General features: G+C 38.6%; 1 protein-coding gene and 1 long non-coding RNA gene across 3 annotated transcripts in view; one reads left to right on the forward strand and one right to left on the reverse strand.

Moving 5' to 3' along the window:
• LOC113898114 overlaps window positions 1–664 on the forward strand; it is an 81,704-nt gene extending 81,040 nt beyond the window's left edge. Inside the window, exon 3 of the long non-coding RNA XR_003512530.1 lies at window positions 512–664. This is a non-coding gene — a long non-coding RNA (uncharacterized LOC113898114). The remainder of the gene's footprint in view (window positions 1–511) is intronic.
• The window catches only part of LCA5 (LCA5, lebercilin), a 58,671-nt gene that overhangs the window by 4,186 nt on the left and 34,604 nt on the right, over window positions 1–19,881 (reverse strand). The window contains exons 4-6 of one of the 2 annotated variants that reach the window (XM_027550990.1): window positions 2,182–2,319; window positions 1,178–1,274; window positions 227–369 (exon numbers count right to left, since the gene is read on the reverse strand). In XM_027550990.1, the coding sequence (XP_027406791.1) occupies window positions 227–369; window positions 1,178–1,274; window positions 2,182–2,319 (378 nt within the window). The remainder of the gene's footprint in view (window positions 1–226; window positions 370–1,177; window positions 1,275–2,181; window positions 2,320–19,881) is intronic. The other variant, XM_027550991.1, reaches the window with a different exon arrangement.

Here is a 19,881-nt window from a genome sequence, read left to right on the forward strand (position 1 = left end):
AGTATAACCTTTCTGAAGCACCTGAAAGATAGTGTTAACTGATAGTCAATCCAAAGGAGTTTAATAAAAAGCACATAATGTTATCTTTTTCCTTATAATAGGCTATTTGCATATTTATACAGCTATAGCACTCACTTCATTCTTGAGATTTGTAAATGCTTGATATTGTGTATTTAGGAATACTCCACACCTGGAGTTTAGTACCTAATCATATTGCTAAACTCACCAAAGAAAGACGTTCAGGTTCTTCCCTTTTGTTTTCATAACACATAACTGTCTGTGGTGTTATGGGATATTCCTCCAGCTTGAAGTCTTCATTAGTTTGTACTCCTTTTGTACACTGGTTTGTAAAATCACTCTGGCATGCAGCTACCATGAAAATTATAAAAGAATTTTTCTAATTGTACAGTGCTAAGATATATGGAATTCAACTGGTATATGTTCATGCTCTACATGAGATAATACATGTTTCTTAGGTCCATGACTACTCACTATTACTATTTATTTCTAGGATTTGCTGGCAATTTTGTGACTTAATCCCATGGACGGAGGGGCCTGGTGGGCTGCAGTCCGTGGGGTTGTGAAGAGTCGGACATGACTGAGCGACTTCACTTTCACTTTGTGACTTGAAGACAGTTCTGAGGAATAAATTCTATTAAACTTTTTGGAAGTTTATGTTTTTAACTTTTTGGAATTCAGAGAAGAAGGAAATTTACACTTTTGTTTTTTAAAAAAAGTATGGATATGCATAAAAGCACCAAAGTATTTATGAGTGAAATGAATGACAGATGGGATTTCCTCTAAGGTAGAAAAAAGTAGACAAACTAGATGAAATAAAATTAGTAAAATGTATAACTATTAAAAGGTAGGTAATCCATAAATAAAGGTTCATTATACTATAATCTCCAATTTAGGGTATGCTTATATTTTTTCATAAAAGATAAAAAAATAACTTGTATTAAAAACATTTTTAATTATGTAAAAAATAACTTTAATGACCTCAAGGGAAAAAGCTGAGAAAGTGAAAGATTTCTGAAAAGTACCTATAAGGGAATTTAAATTTATTTCAATAAAGTTCTTTCCCCTCAGCTTCCTTCTACTTAAAAATTAATTTATTAATTTATTTTATTAATAATAAAAACTGCAATATGTCTTTCAACAATAACAACTACTATACCATTTATTGTTGATGTAAATTCTTTTTCTTTCTTTGGAGAAATCTTTGGCAGACGATTAGAATATCTGTTTTTTATGTCCAGTTCTCTCTCCTTTTCCTAAAAACAAACCCAATATAATTAAGAATGTATAGAGTTTCACTTTAAAATAAAAATCCTCATCTTGTCCACTGGTATTTTCCTCATCAAATTGGAATACACTTAAGTCCAGCTTCCCTTTGCAACTACCAACTATAGAAAGGAATGCTGTTAGGGCATTTAGGTTAGGGAGACCAATGATTCTCCATTAAAAATCCAATACACACTAGCAGTCAAGAAAATCAGAATAAGGCAAAAGTCTTTTTCTACCCACTCCTATTGTCTTCAACTGACTTCCAGGCCTAGCCTCAGAGACAAAGAATTTAATTAGCATCTCTCAAATTTGAGTTCCAAATTAAAGATGAGTTAAAAATTAGACCTTTTTTTAAAAAACACAAGTGTTTTTCACCATTTTGCAGCTAAGACTTTCTCTCTCTGAAAATTTGATTATCAAAATGAAAATTCTATGAAAGATAATGCATAAATGCTTTAAGTTGCACAATATATCAACCCATCAGTGACCTCTGGGTAGAATTAAGAACATCTATTTCAACAAAATTAAATAATTTGAATGTTTCCTCTAAAAACTATGAAAAGAATGGGCATTATTTGAAACAACTTTAAAAATAATCAATCATGGGGTTATATGAGGAAAAACATTGGATTATTCAACCATGCAACACAGAAAGACTCTAGACCCATAATTTTCCTTCCAGGATTCTATAACTTTTTTCAGTTGTTGCATTTCTATCTACATTAGTGAATCTAATGTCTCATTTTTAGTTACAGTGATTATATTAATAAATATTTTCTTTATAAGTGTCAAAATCAAAGTTCCAAATATAAATGATAACAATGTTAAAATATGGAGTTTTCATCTAATATATATCATAGGGAGAAACGATGCAATTTAAAATAAAATGCTTACCTTTAATTTGTCTTTCAGTCCTTGTAGCTCTTTTTGAAGAAGTTTATTTTCATCACGAGCCTCACATGCCCTTTTCCTTTCGGCAAGCAACTGTCGCTGGTAACTGTTAGTACTTAGCTCAAGGTTTCTTGATAGATCCTATGATATGTATATAAATACATAGAAAAAAGTACTTAAAAAATGATTCAACAGTAAAATACTGCACACAGTGTCAAAATGACATTTTTTGTGGTACCAAACAAGACACACAAATTAGACTGGGCTTCGTGTTCATAAATATACAATGAAATGGAACACAGATTTATCAACAATTTAGTAAGATATTTAGCCTATTATTTCACTTACTGTTTTTCACAATGATTTATATATAAATGCTGCATGAAGAGTACATGGACAGTCATTTAAATTGGGAGCAAAAGACAGCTAAAAGATGTGATGAGAAACACTGGCTTTGGGAATCATTGTTTAGCAAACAGAAACTGAGACAGCTGTGTAAAATTACACAGCACTATTCAAGGTGCAGAGAGCATCATCCCAGTTTTTACTTATTTCAGCTCAAAAGACATACAAGATCAAAGTGAAAGGATGGAATATGGTATTTTAAGCAAACAGAAACCAGAAGAAAGTGGCATAATTTTACTTGTATCAGATAAAATAAACCTCAAGCCAAAAAAGGTAACAAAAACAAAGGTCAATGATAAAGCAGTCAATACATTAAGAAGACATAACGATCGTAACATACACATTCTCAACACCCAAACACTGAAACATATTAAGCAAATACTGATAGATCTTAAGGAAGAAATCAGCAACAATACTATAACAGTAGGAAACTTCAATACCACACTATCAGCAATGGAAAGACTGTCCAAACAGAAAATCAACAAGGAAATGTTGGAACCACACTTTAGAACAAATGAAATAACAGATATATACAGAACACTACATCCAACAGTAGCAGAATACTTATTCTTCTCGAGTACACATGAAACATTCTCCAAGATTGATCATACTGATCACAAAACAAATCTTAGCAAATTTAAGAAGAATGAAATCATACCAACTATCTTTTCTGATGACTTATGCTTGTATGCTTGTGCTAAGTCATTTCACTCATGTCTGACTCTTTGCGACCCTATGGACTGTAGCCCACCAGGCTCCTCTGTTCTTGGGATTCTCCAGGCAAGAATACTGGAGTGGGTTGCCAGGCCCTCCTCAGGGGATCTTCCCGACCCAAGGACTGAACTCTTGTCTCTTATGTCTTCTGCACTGACAGGCAGGTTCTTTACCACTAGTGCTATCAATCAACAAGAACAAAGTGAAAAGATTTATAAATGTGGAAATAAAAGAACACATGTCTATACAACCACTAGGTCAAAAAAGAAATCAAAAGGGAAATTTAAAAAATTATCTTAAAACCAACAAAAATGGAAATATTTTATACACACAACAAATCTTGTGTTATGCAGTGAAAACTCAGAGTTTAGAGTATTAATGCATATATTTAGAAATTAGAAATATCTCAAATAAGCAACCTAACTCAGATAACCATTATATCTACTACTGTGGGCAGGAATCCCTTAGAAGAAATGGAGTAGCCATCATGGTCAACAAGAGAGTCCGAAATGCAGTACTTGGATGCAATCTCAAAAACGACAGAATGATCTCTGTTCGTTTCCAAGGCAAACCATTCAGTATCACGTGATCCAAGCCTATGCCCCAACCAGTAACGCTGAAGAAGCTGAAGTTGAATGGTTCTATGAAGACCTACAAGACCTTTTAGAACTAACACCCAAAAAAGATGTCCTTTTCATTATAGGGGACTGGAATGCGAAAGTAGGAAGTCAAGAAACAACTGCAGTAACAGGCAAATTTGGCCTTGGAATACGGAAAGGAGTAGGGCAAAGACTAATATAGAGTTTTGTCAAGAAAATGTACTGGTCATAAAAAACACCCTCTTCCAACAACACAAGAGAAGACTATACACATGGACATCACCAGATGGTCAACACCGAAATCAGATTGATTATATTCTTTGCAGCCAAAAATGGAGAAGCTCTGTACAGTCAGCAAAAACAAGACCAGGAGCTGACTGTGGCTCAGACCATGAACTCCTTATTGCCAAATTCAGACTTAAATTGAAGAAAGTAGGGAAAACCACTAGACCATTCAGGTATGACCTAAACCAATTTCCTTATGATTATACAGTGGAAATGAGAAATAGATTTAAGGGACTAGATCTGATAGATAGAGTGCCTGATGAACTATGGAATGAGTGTTGGGGGCCAGAGTGAGGTACTCTGCCCATGGCAAAGGTCATGAGGAAGGAGGCTCGACATACGCAAAGGCGGGATCGAGCCTCAGGAGTCCCCCTGGAAATCCTCAAGCGTCTACCCCCATAACCAGAGCCTGCCTACTTTACTACTTTGTGCTCTTACCTACACCTCTGACTTTACGGGGGGCTGTCCCCCACCACCTCTTTCGGAGAAGGAGTTAACCTAGAGCTCCAGTCAATAAAAACTCTTGGGTGTGACAAGAGTGTTTTAACCTACAAACTCCTCTGAAGGTTCTCTGGCCTGCCTGACAGGCTTGTCCGGCCACATGTGATCGCTCACAGCCTCCCAACCGTGAGAGGCACAAGATGCTTTAAACCCTCTAAAAACAGGTTCTTTAGAGAAGTTAGAAAACTATAAGTATAATGGGCTGATTAGAAATTGTATTGGTGAAGGGTTTTTCATTTGTTGAGCCAATGTTTGTTGCTAAGTCTCCATATCCCCTGCCCTTACACACATTAATGAATATATAGAATTAACCTTTGATATTTATCACATTAGACCTTAGGCTAAGTAAATTCTTTCCTTAACTAAAACCCACTACACCCTCACCCTGTAGGAATGTAACTTTACTTGGGTGGCATCTGTTTTGAGAATAATCAGCCCTGGAGAAATAAGTGTTCTGATTGACTGACCGCTGTCACAAGGAGAGGGTCGTAAATTGTCAGCAGGCCCCCCTGGCCAGAAGATGATGTAACACCCCTAAGACCTCTGTATACATTTGTGTGAAGCACCTGACTTTAATAAAAGTCAGGACTGCTGTCCCCATGTGACTTTTGTATAACATCTCAGTGTATAAAAACAGACTCTGGAAAATAAAGAATTGGGATCAGTTTCTCGAAATACTGGTCTCCCCATGTCTCTCTCTCCCTCTGGCTGAGTCTCCATCTGGAGCGCGGAACCCACCATGCTTACTAATTTTGCCTGGGCTTCTAAGATCCGACCGGGGAGGCCTCAGTGTCTCCTCTCCTTCGGGAGAACAGAAGGACGCCTGCGGCCTACGTAAGTGGTGCAAGCTTCTTGTCTTGAAGTTTTATTGGTCCCCCGCGTAAACCAAGCTACTCAGCCTCTTTTCTCCACTGAATTTTCCTACTGAGCTATCCTCATTCTATTATTCTTTACATCTCTAATTAATATCTAATTGAAGCTATCGTATCCTGACCCTCGCCGACGCCGTCTCTCCTTCGAGTACCCTGGATCAGCCGGGGCTGGTCCCCGGCAAATGAGGTTCGTGACATTGTACAGGAGACGGGGATCAAGACCATCCCCATGGAAAAGAAATGCAAAAAAGCAAAATGGCTGTCTGGGGAGGCCTTACAAATAGCTGTGAACAGAAGAGAAGCAAAAAGCAAAGGAGAAAAGGCTTTAAAGATATAAGCATCTGAATGCAGAGTTCCAAAGAATAGCAAGGAGAGCTAAGAAAGCCTTCCTCAGTGATCAGTGCAAAGAAATAGAGGAAAACAACAGAATGGGAAAGACTAGAGATCTCTTCAAGAAAATTAGAGATACCAAGGGAACATTTCATGCAAAGATGGGCTTGATAAATGATATGGTATGGACCTAACAGAAGCAGAAAATATTAAGAAGTGGCAAGAATACACAGAACTGTATCAAAAAGATCTTCATGATCAAGATAATCATGATGGTGTGATCACTCACCTAAAGCCAGACATCCTGGAATGTGAAGTCAAGTGGGCCTTAGAAAGCATCACTACGATCAAAGCTCATGGAGGTGATGGAATTCCAGTTGAGCTATTTCAAATCCTGAAAGATGATGCTGTGAAAGTGCTGCACTCAATATGCCAGCAAATTTGGAAAACTCAGCAGTGGCCACAGGACTGGAAAAGGTCCGTTTTCATTCCAATCCCAAAGAAAGGCAATGCCAAAGAATGCTCAAACTACCGCACAATTGCACTCATCTCACACGCTAGTAAAATAATGCTCAAAATTCTCCAAGCCAGGCTTCAGCAATACGTGAACCGTGAACTTCCAGATGTTCAAGCAGGTTTTAGAAAAGGCAGAGGAACCAGAGATTAAATTGCCAACATCTGCTGGAACAGCAAAAAAGCAAGAGAGTTCCAGAAAAACATCTATTTCTGCTTTACTGACTACGCCAAAGCCTTTGACTGTGTGGATCACAATAAACTGTGGAAAATTCTAAAAGAGATGGGAATACCAGACCACCTGACCTGCCTCTTGAGAAACCTACATGTAGGTCAGGAAGCAACATGAACTGGACTTGGAACAACAGACTGGTTCCAAATAGGAAAAGGAGTACGTCAAGGCTGTATATTGTCACCCTGCTTATTTAACTTATATGCAGAGTACATCATGAGAAACGCTGGGCTGGAAGAAGCACAAGCTGGAATCAAGATTGCAGGGAGAAATATCAATAACCTCAGATATGCAGATGACACCACCCTTATGGCAGAAAGTGAAGAGGAACTCAAAAGCCTCTTGATGAAAGTGAAAGAGGAGAGTGAAAAAGTTGGCTTAAAGCTCAACGTTCAGAAAACGAAGATCATGGCATCTGGTCCCATCACTTGATGGGAAATAGATGGGGAAACAGTGTCAGACTTTATTTTTGGGGGCTCCAAAATCACTGCAGATGGTGACTGCAGCCATGAAATTAAAAGACCCTTACTCCTTGGAAGGAAAGTTATGTCCAACCTAGATAGCATATTCAAAAGCAGAGACATTACTTTGCCAACAAAGCTCTGTCTACTCAAGGCTATGGTTTTTCCTGTGGTCATGTATGGATGTGAGAGTTGGACTGTGAAGAAAGCTGAACACCGAAGAATTGATGCTTTTGAACTGTGGTGTTGGAGAAGACTCTTGAGAGTCGCCTGGACTGCAAGGAGATCCAACCAGTTCATTCTAAAGGAGATCAGTCCTGGGTGTTCTTTGGAAGGACTGATGCTAAAGCTGAAACTCCAATACTTTGGCCACCTCATGCGAAGAGTTGACTCATTGGAAAAGACTCTGATGCTGGGAGGGATTGGGGGCAGGAGGAGAAGGGGACGACAGAGGATGAAATGGCTGGATGGCATCACCGACTCGATGGACTAGAGTCTGGGTGAACTCTGGGAGTTGGTGATGGATAGGGAGGCCTGGCGTGCTGCAATTCATGGGGTAGCTAAGAGTCGGACACAACTGAGCAACTGAAGTGAATTGAACTGAACTGAACTTTACTTTGAGGAGCTCAAAGAATAAGACCGAATTTAGCGAAAGGAAGGAAATAATAAAGATCAAAGTGGAAGTAAGTGGAATAGAGACCAGGAAAGCAACAGCAAGGATCAATGAAACTAAGAGCTGGTTCTTTGAAAAGATAAACAAAACTGACAAATCTTTACCTTGGACTAAGGAAAAAAGAACTGGAAATGAAAGAGGAGAGATTACAGCCAATACTACAGAAATGCTCTGAATCATAAGTGACTAGTATGAACAATTTACATGCTAAAAATTTACATAACCTAGAAAAAATGAAACACACAACCTACCAAAAATGAATCAGGAAAAAACATAAAATGTGAATAGGCTAATAATGAGTAAAGAGACTGAATCAATAATCAAATTCCCAACATGGAAGAAAGGAGATCAAGATGGTGGAGTTAAGGGGACATGGAGTTCACCTCCCCCAATGAACACATCAAAAATATGTCTACAGATCAAATAATTCTCACTGAAAACTAACTAGAAACTGAAAAAAGGGCTGTATAACCAAAGCTGTAAGGAAGATAAACAGGTAAATAGGAATGAAAGAAAAGTGACTGGGTAGGGACTTGTGCTTCTGGGCAAGAACTCAGGAAATGAGAAATTACATGGGGAGTAAGTATGTTGAGCCACAGACTGGGGTCCCAGTCCTAGGGTCTTAGTGGAGGAGAGAAGCACCCTGGATTGCTTGGACAGACGGAAAGGCTGGGGAACCCTAGACTCCACTAAAGAGGAGCACATGAACACTGGCCTGCCTCTGAGGCTGGGTGGAGGAAGGTCCACTCTAGCAGCTACCGGGTTTCCCACAACCATGTCACTCCAAGCCCCAGCTCAAGCCAAGTGAATAGTCAAGCGCTGCTCACTCCATGCCACTATGCAGCAATAAATCTGGGGTATCCAGGATCAGGGAAAAGACTCAACCTTTGGACACAGAGGCAGCAGAGTCCTGGAACAGGGCCCAGGTGGGTCTGCAGCAGCCATTTTTGGCACTTTTTAAAGCAGTGCCCAGAAGCAAGACATATTTCTGGGAGCAGCCACTGTACCACACCTCAATATCCCTTGCCACACAAATGCAGAGAAACCACACAGGCTCCTCCTCCCCTGTGGAGCAAAGTGGAGACTGGGGACAGTGATCTGCTGTGAGGGGTCTTGCCATGCCTCTGAGGAGAGGTCTGGCTGGTTTCTGAGTTTCCTGGAACTACTTCACTATGTGCCCCAGCCAAAGCCAAGCAAATGCTCTATCCCTGCTCAGTCCATGCCACAGCGTGGCACTGGATGTGGGATGGCCATGACCAGGGAAAAGACTCTGCCATGGGTTGCATCCAAAGGAGCCACAGACACCTGCCCGAGCAGTGCGCTGAACCTCTGTCTGTGAACAGGCCCCACCTGCTTCAGCACGCCCTGCGTGGGGGCAAAGGTCCTGGTGCTGAGAGAGAGAAACATAGACACTTAAAGGGAACAGAGGCAGCTTGTGCCTGACATGAAGAGCTTCTGTTTTGGCAACTTGGGATCAGACCCTGCCCCTGACAAAGAGGTGACAGCCACTGAACAGAGAGAAGTCCCATCTCATACCATGAAATTATGACTGAAAACTTCCCAAACCTGTAAAAGAAAACAGATATTCAGATAAAGCACAGAGGGTTCCAAACAAGATGAACCCAAACAGACCTACACCAAGATATACAATAAAATGGTAAAAGTTAGAATTCTAAAGGCAGCAAGAGAAAAGAAGAGTCATATGCAAAGGAGAAAGGAGTCCCCATAAGGCTATCAGCTGATTTCTCTGCAGAAACTCTGCAGGCCAGGAGTGAGTGACATGATATAGTCAAAGCCCTGAAAGGGAAAAACCTGTAACCTACGATATTCTGCTCTGAAAGACATTTATCATTTAAAATAGAAGTGATAAACAACTTGTCAGACAACCAAAAGTAAAAAAAATTCAACGTACGAAAACTACCCTAAGGAAATGTTGAAGGGTCTTGTGTAAATTGAAATGAAGTAAGAAAATCTCTGTAGGAAAGGCAGTATGTAGATTAAAAGACGAAAAAAGTAGAAAAGCAACTGTAACTAAAACAGTTAAGGAATAATCAGGAAGATGTAAAATGTGATATCAAATATACAGAATGTGGGTTATGCAGCTTAAAAATGTAGATCTTTCAGAATGTATTTGAACATTAAAGTTCAAACATTTAAGACTGCCCAGTTTAAAGCAAGTAGATATGAGTCAACATATGTGAACCCCATGGTAGCCACAACCAGAAAACAAGCAATGAAATGGCAGTGAGTACATACCTGTTAATAATTACTTTAAATGTCAGTGGACTAAATGTTCTGGTCAAATGATGTAGGTGACTGACTGGATTTAAAAACAAAAACCAAGACCCTTAAATATGCTGTCTGTAGGAGACTCACTTCAGGGCTGAAGACACACACGGTGTGTAAGAGGGTGGAAAAAGATGTTCCATGAAGATAAAAATGACAAAGTGTGGGTAGCAACACTCACAGAAAATCATAGCAGCCTTTAAAATAAAAACTATAATGAAGGCAAGGAAGGCCTTGTATAATGATAAAAGGATCAATATAATAAGAGGGTATTACACTTGGTAACATATACACACCCAATACAGGAGCACCTAAACACAGAAAACAAATACTAACAAACACAAAGAGAGAATCTGATAATAATACAACAAGAGTATGAGAGGTTAACATCCCACTGACATCAATGGACAGATAATCGAGACTGAAAACCAAAAAGGCACAGGGGCCTTAAATGACACAACAGACCAGCTAATCTTAATTGATACCTGCATGAAGCTACATGCAAAAAACAAGCAGAACACACACACATACCATATGCACACGGAACGTCCTCCAGTGTAGATCGCACACCAAAATCACAAACAAGCCTTGACAAATTTAAGACAAATTATTTCAAGCATCTCTTCCAACCACAACGGTATGAAACTAGAAATCAATTACAGGAAGAAAAGTAGCTAAAGAACATGTAGAAATTAAATAACATATTAATGCTAATAAAAAAAATGGATCAATGATAAAATCAAAGAGGAAATCAGAAATACCTAGAGACTAATGAAAATGAAAACACAACTTTCCAAAATACACCAAAATGAACCCTTAGAGGAAAGTTCATAGTGATATGGGCCTACCTCAAGAGCAAGAAAAAATCTCAAACAACCTAACTTACCACCTTAATAAGAAAAAGAATAAAGAATAAGAAAAAGAACAAAGGCCAAAGTCAGCAAAAGGAAGGAAATAATAAAAATCAGAGAGGAAATAAAGATTTAAAAGAAACAGTAGAAAAGATCAAATGAAAACAAGGGCTGTTTTTTTTGAAAGATAAAATTGATAAACCTTTAACTGGGCTCGCCAAGAAAGAGGTGAGGAAAAAGAAAGAGGACTCAAGTAAATAAGCAATGAAAAATGATAAATAGCAACCAATGCAACAGCGATCCAAAAAATCGTAAGAAAATACTATGAATAGTTAAATGTCAATAAACTGGACAATCTAGAAGAAATGGACAAATTTCTAGAAGCACACAGTCTGCCAAGTCTGAGTCAAGCAGAAAAAGGCAATTTAAATAGACTGATCACTAGAAGTAACATAGAATTTTTAATTAAAAATTCATAAAAAAAAAAAAAAAAAAACACCCAGAAAAAAAAGTCCAGGCCCAGGTGGCTTCATGGGGGAAATTTACCAAACATGTCAAGCACTTATACCTATCCTTCTCAAACTATTCCAAAAAAATGAACAGGAGAGAACACTGCCTACAGTAGAATAATTTATTATTCTACAATAAATTATCATTATTTAACCATATTCTGCTTCTCAACATCCAAGCATTTTCAATTTCTCCTATGGTGGACATCCTATTATATATACATTTCAACTTAGTTTTATATTATTTCCTCAGGGTAAATGTAAAGGAATGAAGTTTCTGGATTGACTGACATTTATATGATTTTAAAGCTTTTGAAAAGCATTATCAAAATGCCCTCTGGAAAGATTGTAACAATTACATTCTCTTCAAAAGTCTAATAGCCTTTATTTTACTATATTCTTGGAATGATTGGATACTGACATTTTAAAATCGGTGGACTAGCAAAAAACAGAATATTACTGTTTTAATTTCTATCTCCTGGATTAATAATCCTGAAGTTAATTTTTATGTTTATTGGCCATCCATATCCTTTATAAACAGTTTAATATAGTGTAACAGGAATTTAGAAGACAATGACAAAATGGGGGAAAACAATATTAAAAACAAAACAAAAAGGCTACAAAATTTCTAGAACTGAAGATATAAAAAGAGAGATTAGAGCTGGAAAACCATCATGATAAAGATGGAATTACGAAAGAATCATCAGTGGATGTTAAATTTTAATGGGTAAAAGATATATATACATCCCAAGTGGCTCACCACAGATTGCTTATTGGTTTCAATGAAGAAGGAAAACAGTAATTTTATCAAGCAATACATAGGCAAGGTGATCAAAATTAACATCAACAGTAAAGGACAGGTGAACATCATGTACCTCCAGCTGTGAGAGCTTAACAAGGAAGTAACACATCACTTATTCAGTATTCTGGAGAAGAATACAAAAACCTCAGTCTAATAAAACATCAGAGAAATGCAAATTAACAATATTCTATTAAATGAAGAGGGATGGGGTACCATATTCAAAAACATGAATGTTGAGACTTCCCTGGTGATCCAGTGGTTAAGACTGCCTTCCAATCAGGGGACATGAGTTCAATCCCTGGTCAGGGAACTAAAATTTTTAAAATATGAATGTCGTAAAAGAGACAACAAAAGTATGAGGCAATGTTCCAGAATAAAGGAGGCTAAAGATATCTGGACAATCAACACAATACTTGACTCTAGATTGAATCTTGTACTACAGCAGTAAAGTAGTATAAAAGACATTATTACATCAACTGAAAAAAAACAATATATTGTGGAGGGATTCTAGAAAATTATTTTCTAAATGTAAATTTATATCATAATTGGTTTATACAAGGACATATCCTTACTCTTAGGAAATAAAAGCAATACATTTAGAGGTGAAAAGCATGTGTATAGAACTTTCAGGAGCTTGCCAGGTGGTGCAGTGATAAAGAATCTGCCTGCCAATGCTGGAGACATAAGACACATGGGTTCGATCCCTGGGTTGGGAAGATCCCCTGAAGTAGGAAATGCAATCCACTCCAGTATTCTTGCCTGGAGAATGCTATGGACAGTGGAGCCCAGAAGGTTACCGTTCACAGGATTACCAAGGGTAGGACACAACTAAGCAACTGAGGAAACACATAGAACTTTCTCTCAAATAGCTGAGAAAAAAATTTCACGTGTATGTATGGGCACATGTATGTTTGTGTTCACACAAGACAGAGAAAGGATATGTGTACATAAGATAAATGGGGCAAATGTTAACAAAGGTGAATCTGGGGAAAGAGTATGAGAGTGTTGTTAGAACTATGTATATATTTGCAACTCTCTATAACCTTAAAATTATCCCCATATAAAAAGTTAATTTAAATAAGTGTACCTTTAGACACTTAGAGGCAAAACAAGAAACCACTGAACTCAAGCAAAATGTTTAAAAAGCTACTGGAGGTTAAAAGAGAAAATCAAATTCTAAATGATAGTAACTGTCAACCTGGAATCTAAGACTCAGTAAATTTATCACTCAAGAATGAAGATAAATTAAACAGAAAGACTAGAAAACTAACCACTCAAAAGCCCTCATTGAAAGGATGACCAAAAGGATCAGAAAGAAAGTGAGCCCTGAAGGAAAGGTGAACACTAATGAAAAATAGTGACATGCCAGTAATAACATTGTGCCAGAAACTAACTGTAAACCCCATAAAAATGATTGAAGAATTGAGGAGTTTTTAAATAAGGTAAATTAAAACAGACAATAATATGATGACACGAGACTAGAGAAAATGTTCCACTGTCCTGATAGAATTTGAAAAAACACAAGTATTGAGACTTTAGACTCCCTTAATTCAAATACAGATTATCTTAAAAATTCGAGGCTAAACTCTAAAAGAAAAGTAGTATAATCTGTCATTCTGAAATCAATGCAAAGGCAGGGAAAAGAGTAAGAGGCAGGATGAAAAAAAGCAGCAGAGAAAAGGTGATAATAACATTGTTTAAAAAAAATAACCCATGTAGATCTATCTCAGTAATGCCAACAAATGTAGTAAATAAATGTGGAACAAGACATTCTTATGCTGAATTAGTTTTAAAAATTAATTTAGTCAAATTTTGTACAAGCACAGAGATAAAACATTAACACAAACAAGATGAAAGTAAAGGAAAAAATATATTAGGCAAAAGAAAAAAAAGAAAAGTAGTGTAGATTAAATAGGCTTTAAGACGAAAGCATTAGAGAGAGAAGATTTTTTATTTAATGTGAAACAAAACAAAACAATCACCAGAAAGGTAAACAAACCTGAACTGGTTTTACTTTTAATTCTGAACTTATAAATAACACAGCTTCCATACATGCTACATTTTTTTGGCAAGCTTTATCAAGAAGAGGAGGAACATATTCACTGTATTAGGAATTAAAATGGGGCATATAACTATAGAAGTAGTAGAAATTTTAAAATCATTTCTTGTTATTCAGTTGCTAAGTCATATCTGACTCTGTGGCCCCATGGACTGAGGCATATCAACTCCTCTGTCCTCCAGTATCTCCTGGAGTTTGCTCAAATTCATGTCCATTGAGTCAGTGGTGCTATCTTACCCCCTCATCCTCTGCCACATCCTTTTCTCCTTTTGCCTTCACTATTTCCCAGCATCAGGGTCTTTTCTAATGAGTCAGCTCTTTGCATAAGGTGGCCAAAGTATTGGAAAGTCAGCTTCCGCAACAGATCTTCTAATGAATTCAGGGTTGACTTCCTTTAGGATTGACTGGCTTGATCTCCTTATAGTCCACGGGATCCTCAGGAGTCTTTTCCAGAAATATAATTCAAAAGCATTATTCTTCAGTGCTCTACTTCCTTTACAGTCTGTCTCTCACATCTGTACATGACTACTGGAAAAACCATAGCTTTGACTATACAGACCTTTGTTGCCAAAGTGATCTCTGCCTTTTAATACGTTGCCTAGGTTTATCATAGCTTTCCTTTCCAAGGAGCAAACATCTTTTAATTTCATGACTGTGATCAGTGATTTTGGAGCCCCCCAAAATAAAATCTGTCACTGCTTCCACTTTTCCCCCTTCTATTTGCCATGAAGTGATGGGACCGGATGCCATGATCTCAGTTTTTTTTTAATGTTGAATTTCCAGCCAGCTTTTTCACTGTCCTCTTTCACCCTCATCAAGAGGCTCTTTTTCAGTTCCTCTTCACTTTCTGCCATTAGAGTGGTATTATCTGCATATCTGAGGTTATTGATATTTCTCCCGGCAATCTTGATTCCAGCTTGTGATTCATCCAGCCCTGAACTTCACATGATGTACTCTGCATATAAGTTAAATAAGCAGGGTGACAACATACAGCCTTGTCATATTCCTTTTCCAATTTTGAACCAATCTGTTCTTCCATGTCTGGTTCTAACTACTGCTTCTTGACCTACATACAGGTTTCTGAGAAGACCAGTAAGGTGGTCTGGTATTCTCATCCCTCTGAGAATTTTCCACTGTTTGTTGTGGTCCACACAGTCAAAGACTTTAGCACAGTCAGTGCTAAAGTAGATGTTTTTCTTGAATTCCCTTGATTTCTCTGTGATCCAATCAATGCTAGCAATTTGATCTCTGGTTCCACTGCTTATTCTAAATCAAGAACATCTGGAAGTTCTTGGTTCACACAATGCTGAAGCCTAGATTGAAGGACTTTGAGCATTACCTTGCCAGCATGTGAAATGAGTGCAACTGTGCGGTAGTTTGAGCATTCTTCGGCATTGCCTTTCTTTGGGACTGGAATGAAAACTGACCTTTTCCAGTCCTGTGGCCACTACTGAGTGTTCCAAATTTGCTGGCATACTCAGTGCAGCACTTTCACAGCATCATCTTTCAGGATTTGAAATAGCTCAACTGGAAAAGCTCACCTCCACGAGCTTTGTTCGTAGTGATGCTTTCTAAGGCCCACTTGACTTCACATTCCAGGATGTCTGGCTCTAGGTGAGTGATTACACCATCGTGATTATCTGGGTCAGGAAGATATTTTTTGTACAGTTCTTCTGTGTATTCTTGCCACCTCTTAATATCTTCTGCTTCTGTTAGGTCCATACCATTTCTGTCCTTTATCGAGCCCATCTTTGCATGAAATGTTCCCTTGGTAGCTCTAATTTTCTTGAAGAGATCTCTAGTCTTTCCCATTCTGTTTTTTTTCCCATTTCTTTGCATTGATTGCTGAGGAAGGCTTTGTTCTCTCTCCTTGCTATTCTTTGGAACTCTACATTCAAATGGGAATTTCTTTCCTTTTCTCCTTTGCTTTTTGCTTCTCTTCTGTTCACAGCTATTTGTAAGGCTTCCTCAGACAGCCATTTTGCTTTTTTGCATTTCTTCTTCATGGGGATGGTCTTGATCCCTGTCTCCTATATAATGTCGTGAACCTCCATCCATAGTTCATCAGGCACTCTACCTATCAGATCTAGTCCCTTAAATCTATTTCTCACTTCCACTGTATAATCACAAAGGATTTGATTTAGGTCATACCTGAATGGTCTTTGTTGACCATCTAGTCAAGGCTGTGGTTTTTCCAATGGTCATGTATGGATGTGAGAGTTGGACTGTGAAGAAAGCTGAGTGCTGAAGAATTGATGCTTTTGAACTGTGGTGTTGGAGAAGACTCTTGAGAGTCCCTTGGATTGCAAGGAGATCCAACCAGTCCATTCTGAAGGAGATCAGCCCTGGGATTTCTTTGGAAGGAATGATGCTAAAGCTGAAACTCCAGTACTTTGGTTACCTCATGCAAAGAGTTGACTCATTGGAAAAGACTGTGATGCTGGGAGGGATTGGGGGCAGGAGGAGAAGGGGACGACAGAGGATGAGATGACTGGATGGCATCAATGACTCAATGGACATGAGTCTGAGTGAACTCCGGTTGTTAGTGATGGACAGGGAGGCCTGGTGTGCTGCGATTCATGGGGTCGCAAAGAGTCGGACACGACTGAGCGACTGAACTGAACTGAATGGTCTAGTGGTTTTCTCTACTTTCTTCAATTTAAGTCTGAATTTGGCAATAAGGAGTTCATGATCTGAGCCACAGTCAGCTCCCAGCCTTGTTTTTGCTGACTGTACAGAATTTCTCCATTTTTGGTTGCAAAGAATATAATCAATCTGATTTCGGTGTTGACCATCTGGTGATGTCCATGTGTAGAGTCTTCTCTTGTGTTGTTGGAAGAGGGTGTTTGCTATGAGCAGTGCGTTCTCTTGGCAAAACTCTATTAGCCTTTGCCCTGCTTCATTCCGTATTCCAAGGCCAAATTTGCCTGTTACTCCAGGTGTTTCTTGACATCCAACTTTTGCATTCCAGTCCCCTATAATGAAAAGGACACCTTTTTTGGGTGTTAGTTCTAAAAGGTCTTGTAAATCTTCATAGAACCGTTCAACTTCAGCTTCTTCAGCGTTACTGGTTGGGGCGTAGGCTTGGATCACCGTGATATTGAATGGTTTGCCTTGGAATTGAACAGAGATCATTCTGTCGTTTTTGAGATTGCATCCAAGTACTGCATTGCTCACTCTCTTGTTGACCATGAGGGCTACTCCATTTCTTCTAAAGGATTCCTGCCCACAGTAGTAGATATAATGGTCATCTGAGTTAAATTCACCCATTTCAGTTAATTTTAGTTCGCTAATTCCTAGAATGTCAACGTTCACTCTTGCCAAGAGTGAACCCAAGTTCACAAGGTAAGAGAAACCCAAGTAAGATGGTAGGTGTTGTGAGAGGGCATCAGAGGGCAGACACTCTGAAACCATAATCACAGAAAGCTAGCCAATCTGATAACTTGGACCACAGCCTTGTCTAACTCAATGAAACTAAGCCATGCTGTGTGGGGCCACCAAAGACGGATGGGTCATGGTGGAGAGGTCTGACAGAATGTGGTCCACTGGAGAAGGGAAAGGCAAACTACTTCAGTATTCTTGCCTTGAGAACCCCATGAACAGTATGAAAAGGCAAAAGATAGGTTACTGAAAAAGGAACTCCCCAGGTTGGTAGGTGTCCAATATGCTACAGGAGATCAGTGGAGAAATAACTCCAGAAAGAATGAAGGAATGGAGCTAAAGCAAAAAACAATACCCAGTTGTGGATGTGACTGGTGATGGAAGCAAGGTCCGATGCTGTAAAGAGCAATCTTGCATAGGAACCTGGAATGTTAGGTCCATGAATCAAGGCAAATTGGAAGTGGTCAAACAGGAGATGGCAAGAGTGAACGTCGACTTTCTAGGAATCAGTGAACTAAAATGGACTGGAATGGGTGAATTTAAAAAAATGATCTAAGCAAAATTAGCAAAATATCAAATAGGTAGAATGTTTTAAATATTGTTGTCTTCTCTATGTTCAAAGTATTTCATAAGGAAAAATTTCAAATATTTTAAGAAACTGAAGATGTGGGATAGAAAAAGAAAAAAAATCTTTGATTGGAAGGACCATGGGTGTTTTTTCCTCTATTTCACTTTGAAAGTGAAAGTGAAGTCGCTCAGTTGTGTCCGACTCTTTGCGACCCCATGGACTGTAGCCCACCAGGCTCCTCTGTCCATAGGATTCTCCAGGCAAGAATACTGGAGTGGGTTGCCATTTCCTTCTCCAGAGGATCTTCCTGTCCCAGGGATTGAACCCAGGTCTCCCTCATTGCAGGCAGATGCTTTAACCTCTGAGCCACTAGGGAAACCCTTGTCTAAAACTGTAACAAACATTTTCATTACAGAAAAAAAAATGTAAATATCTGAAGAAATAAGATAGAATTCTAACTCTTTAAAGAGAGAAATAAAGCTTTACAGAATTGAATTTTTGCAAGTAAACCCAAAGAATAACTGAATTTATTTTCACTTATTTTTCTATTAGTTAATAAAGCAATATATACTTTAATAACTGCATTGTTAAAACAGGTCTACAAATGTCAGTTGTTTTGTGTATAGCTCAGTGTTACTGTAACTTAATTAGAAAGGCCTTAGACCCTTGTATAACCAAGGACCTCCGTGTACCCTATAGGAACAGTTTTTACATTCCTAGTTAGGTGGTCATTCAATCTCTGTACAAATTGGGAAAGGAGTACATCAAGGCTGTGTATCGTCACCCTGTTTATTTAACTTATATGCAGAGTACATCGTGAGAAATGCCGGGCCAGATGAAGCACAAACTGGAATCAAGATTGCCGGGAGAAATATCAATAACCTCAGATATGCAGATGACACCATCCTTATGGCAAAAAGTGAAGAAGAACTAAAGAGCCTCTTGATGAAAGTGAAAGAGGAGAGTGAAAAAGTTGGTTGGCTTAAAGCTCAACATTCAGAAAACTAAGATCATAGCATCTGGTCCCATCACTTCATGGCAAACAGATGGGAGAAACAATGGAAACAGTGACCAATTTTATTTTCTCAGGCTCCAAAATCACTGCAGATGGTGATTGCAGCCATGAAATTAAAAGACGCTTGCTCCTTGGAAGAAAAGCTATGACCCACCAAGATAGCATATTAAAAAGCAGAGACATTACTTTGCCAACAAAGGTTCATCTAGTCAAGGCTATGGTTTTTCCAGTAGTCATGTATGGATGTGAGAGTTGGACTGTGAAGACAGCTGAACGCTGAAGAACTGATGCTTTTGAACTGTGGTGTTGGAGAAGACTCTTGAGAGTCCCTTGGACTGCAAGGAGATCCAACCAGTCCATTCTAAAGGAAATCAGTCCTGAATATTCATTGGAAGGATTGATGCTGAAGCTGAAACTCCATACTTTGGCCACCTGATGCAAAGAACTGACTCATTTGAAAAGACCCTGATGCTGGGAGGGATTGGGGGCAGGAGGAGAAGGGGACGACAGAGGATGAGATACATACAGTGGAGTAATACAGAGCCTTTAAAAAGAATGAGAAGGCAAGAATGGCATAACCAAGATGATGACACAGTTGTTCCTGACTTGGCTCCCCTTTAAAAGAAAAACAAGTAACTATGCAAGAA

The sequence above is a fragment of the Bos indicus x Bos taurus genome, chromosome 9 (genome assembly GCF_003369695.1).
Source record: "Bos indicus x Bos taurus breed Angus x Brahman F1 hybrid chromosome 9, Bos_hybrid_MaternalHap_v2.0, whole genome shotgun sequence".
Classification (NCBI taxonomy): Eukaryota; Metazoa; Chordata; class Mammalia; order Artiodactyla; family Bovidae; genus Bos; species Bos indicus x Bos taurus.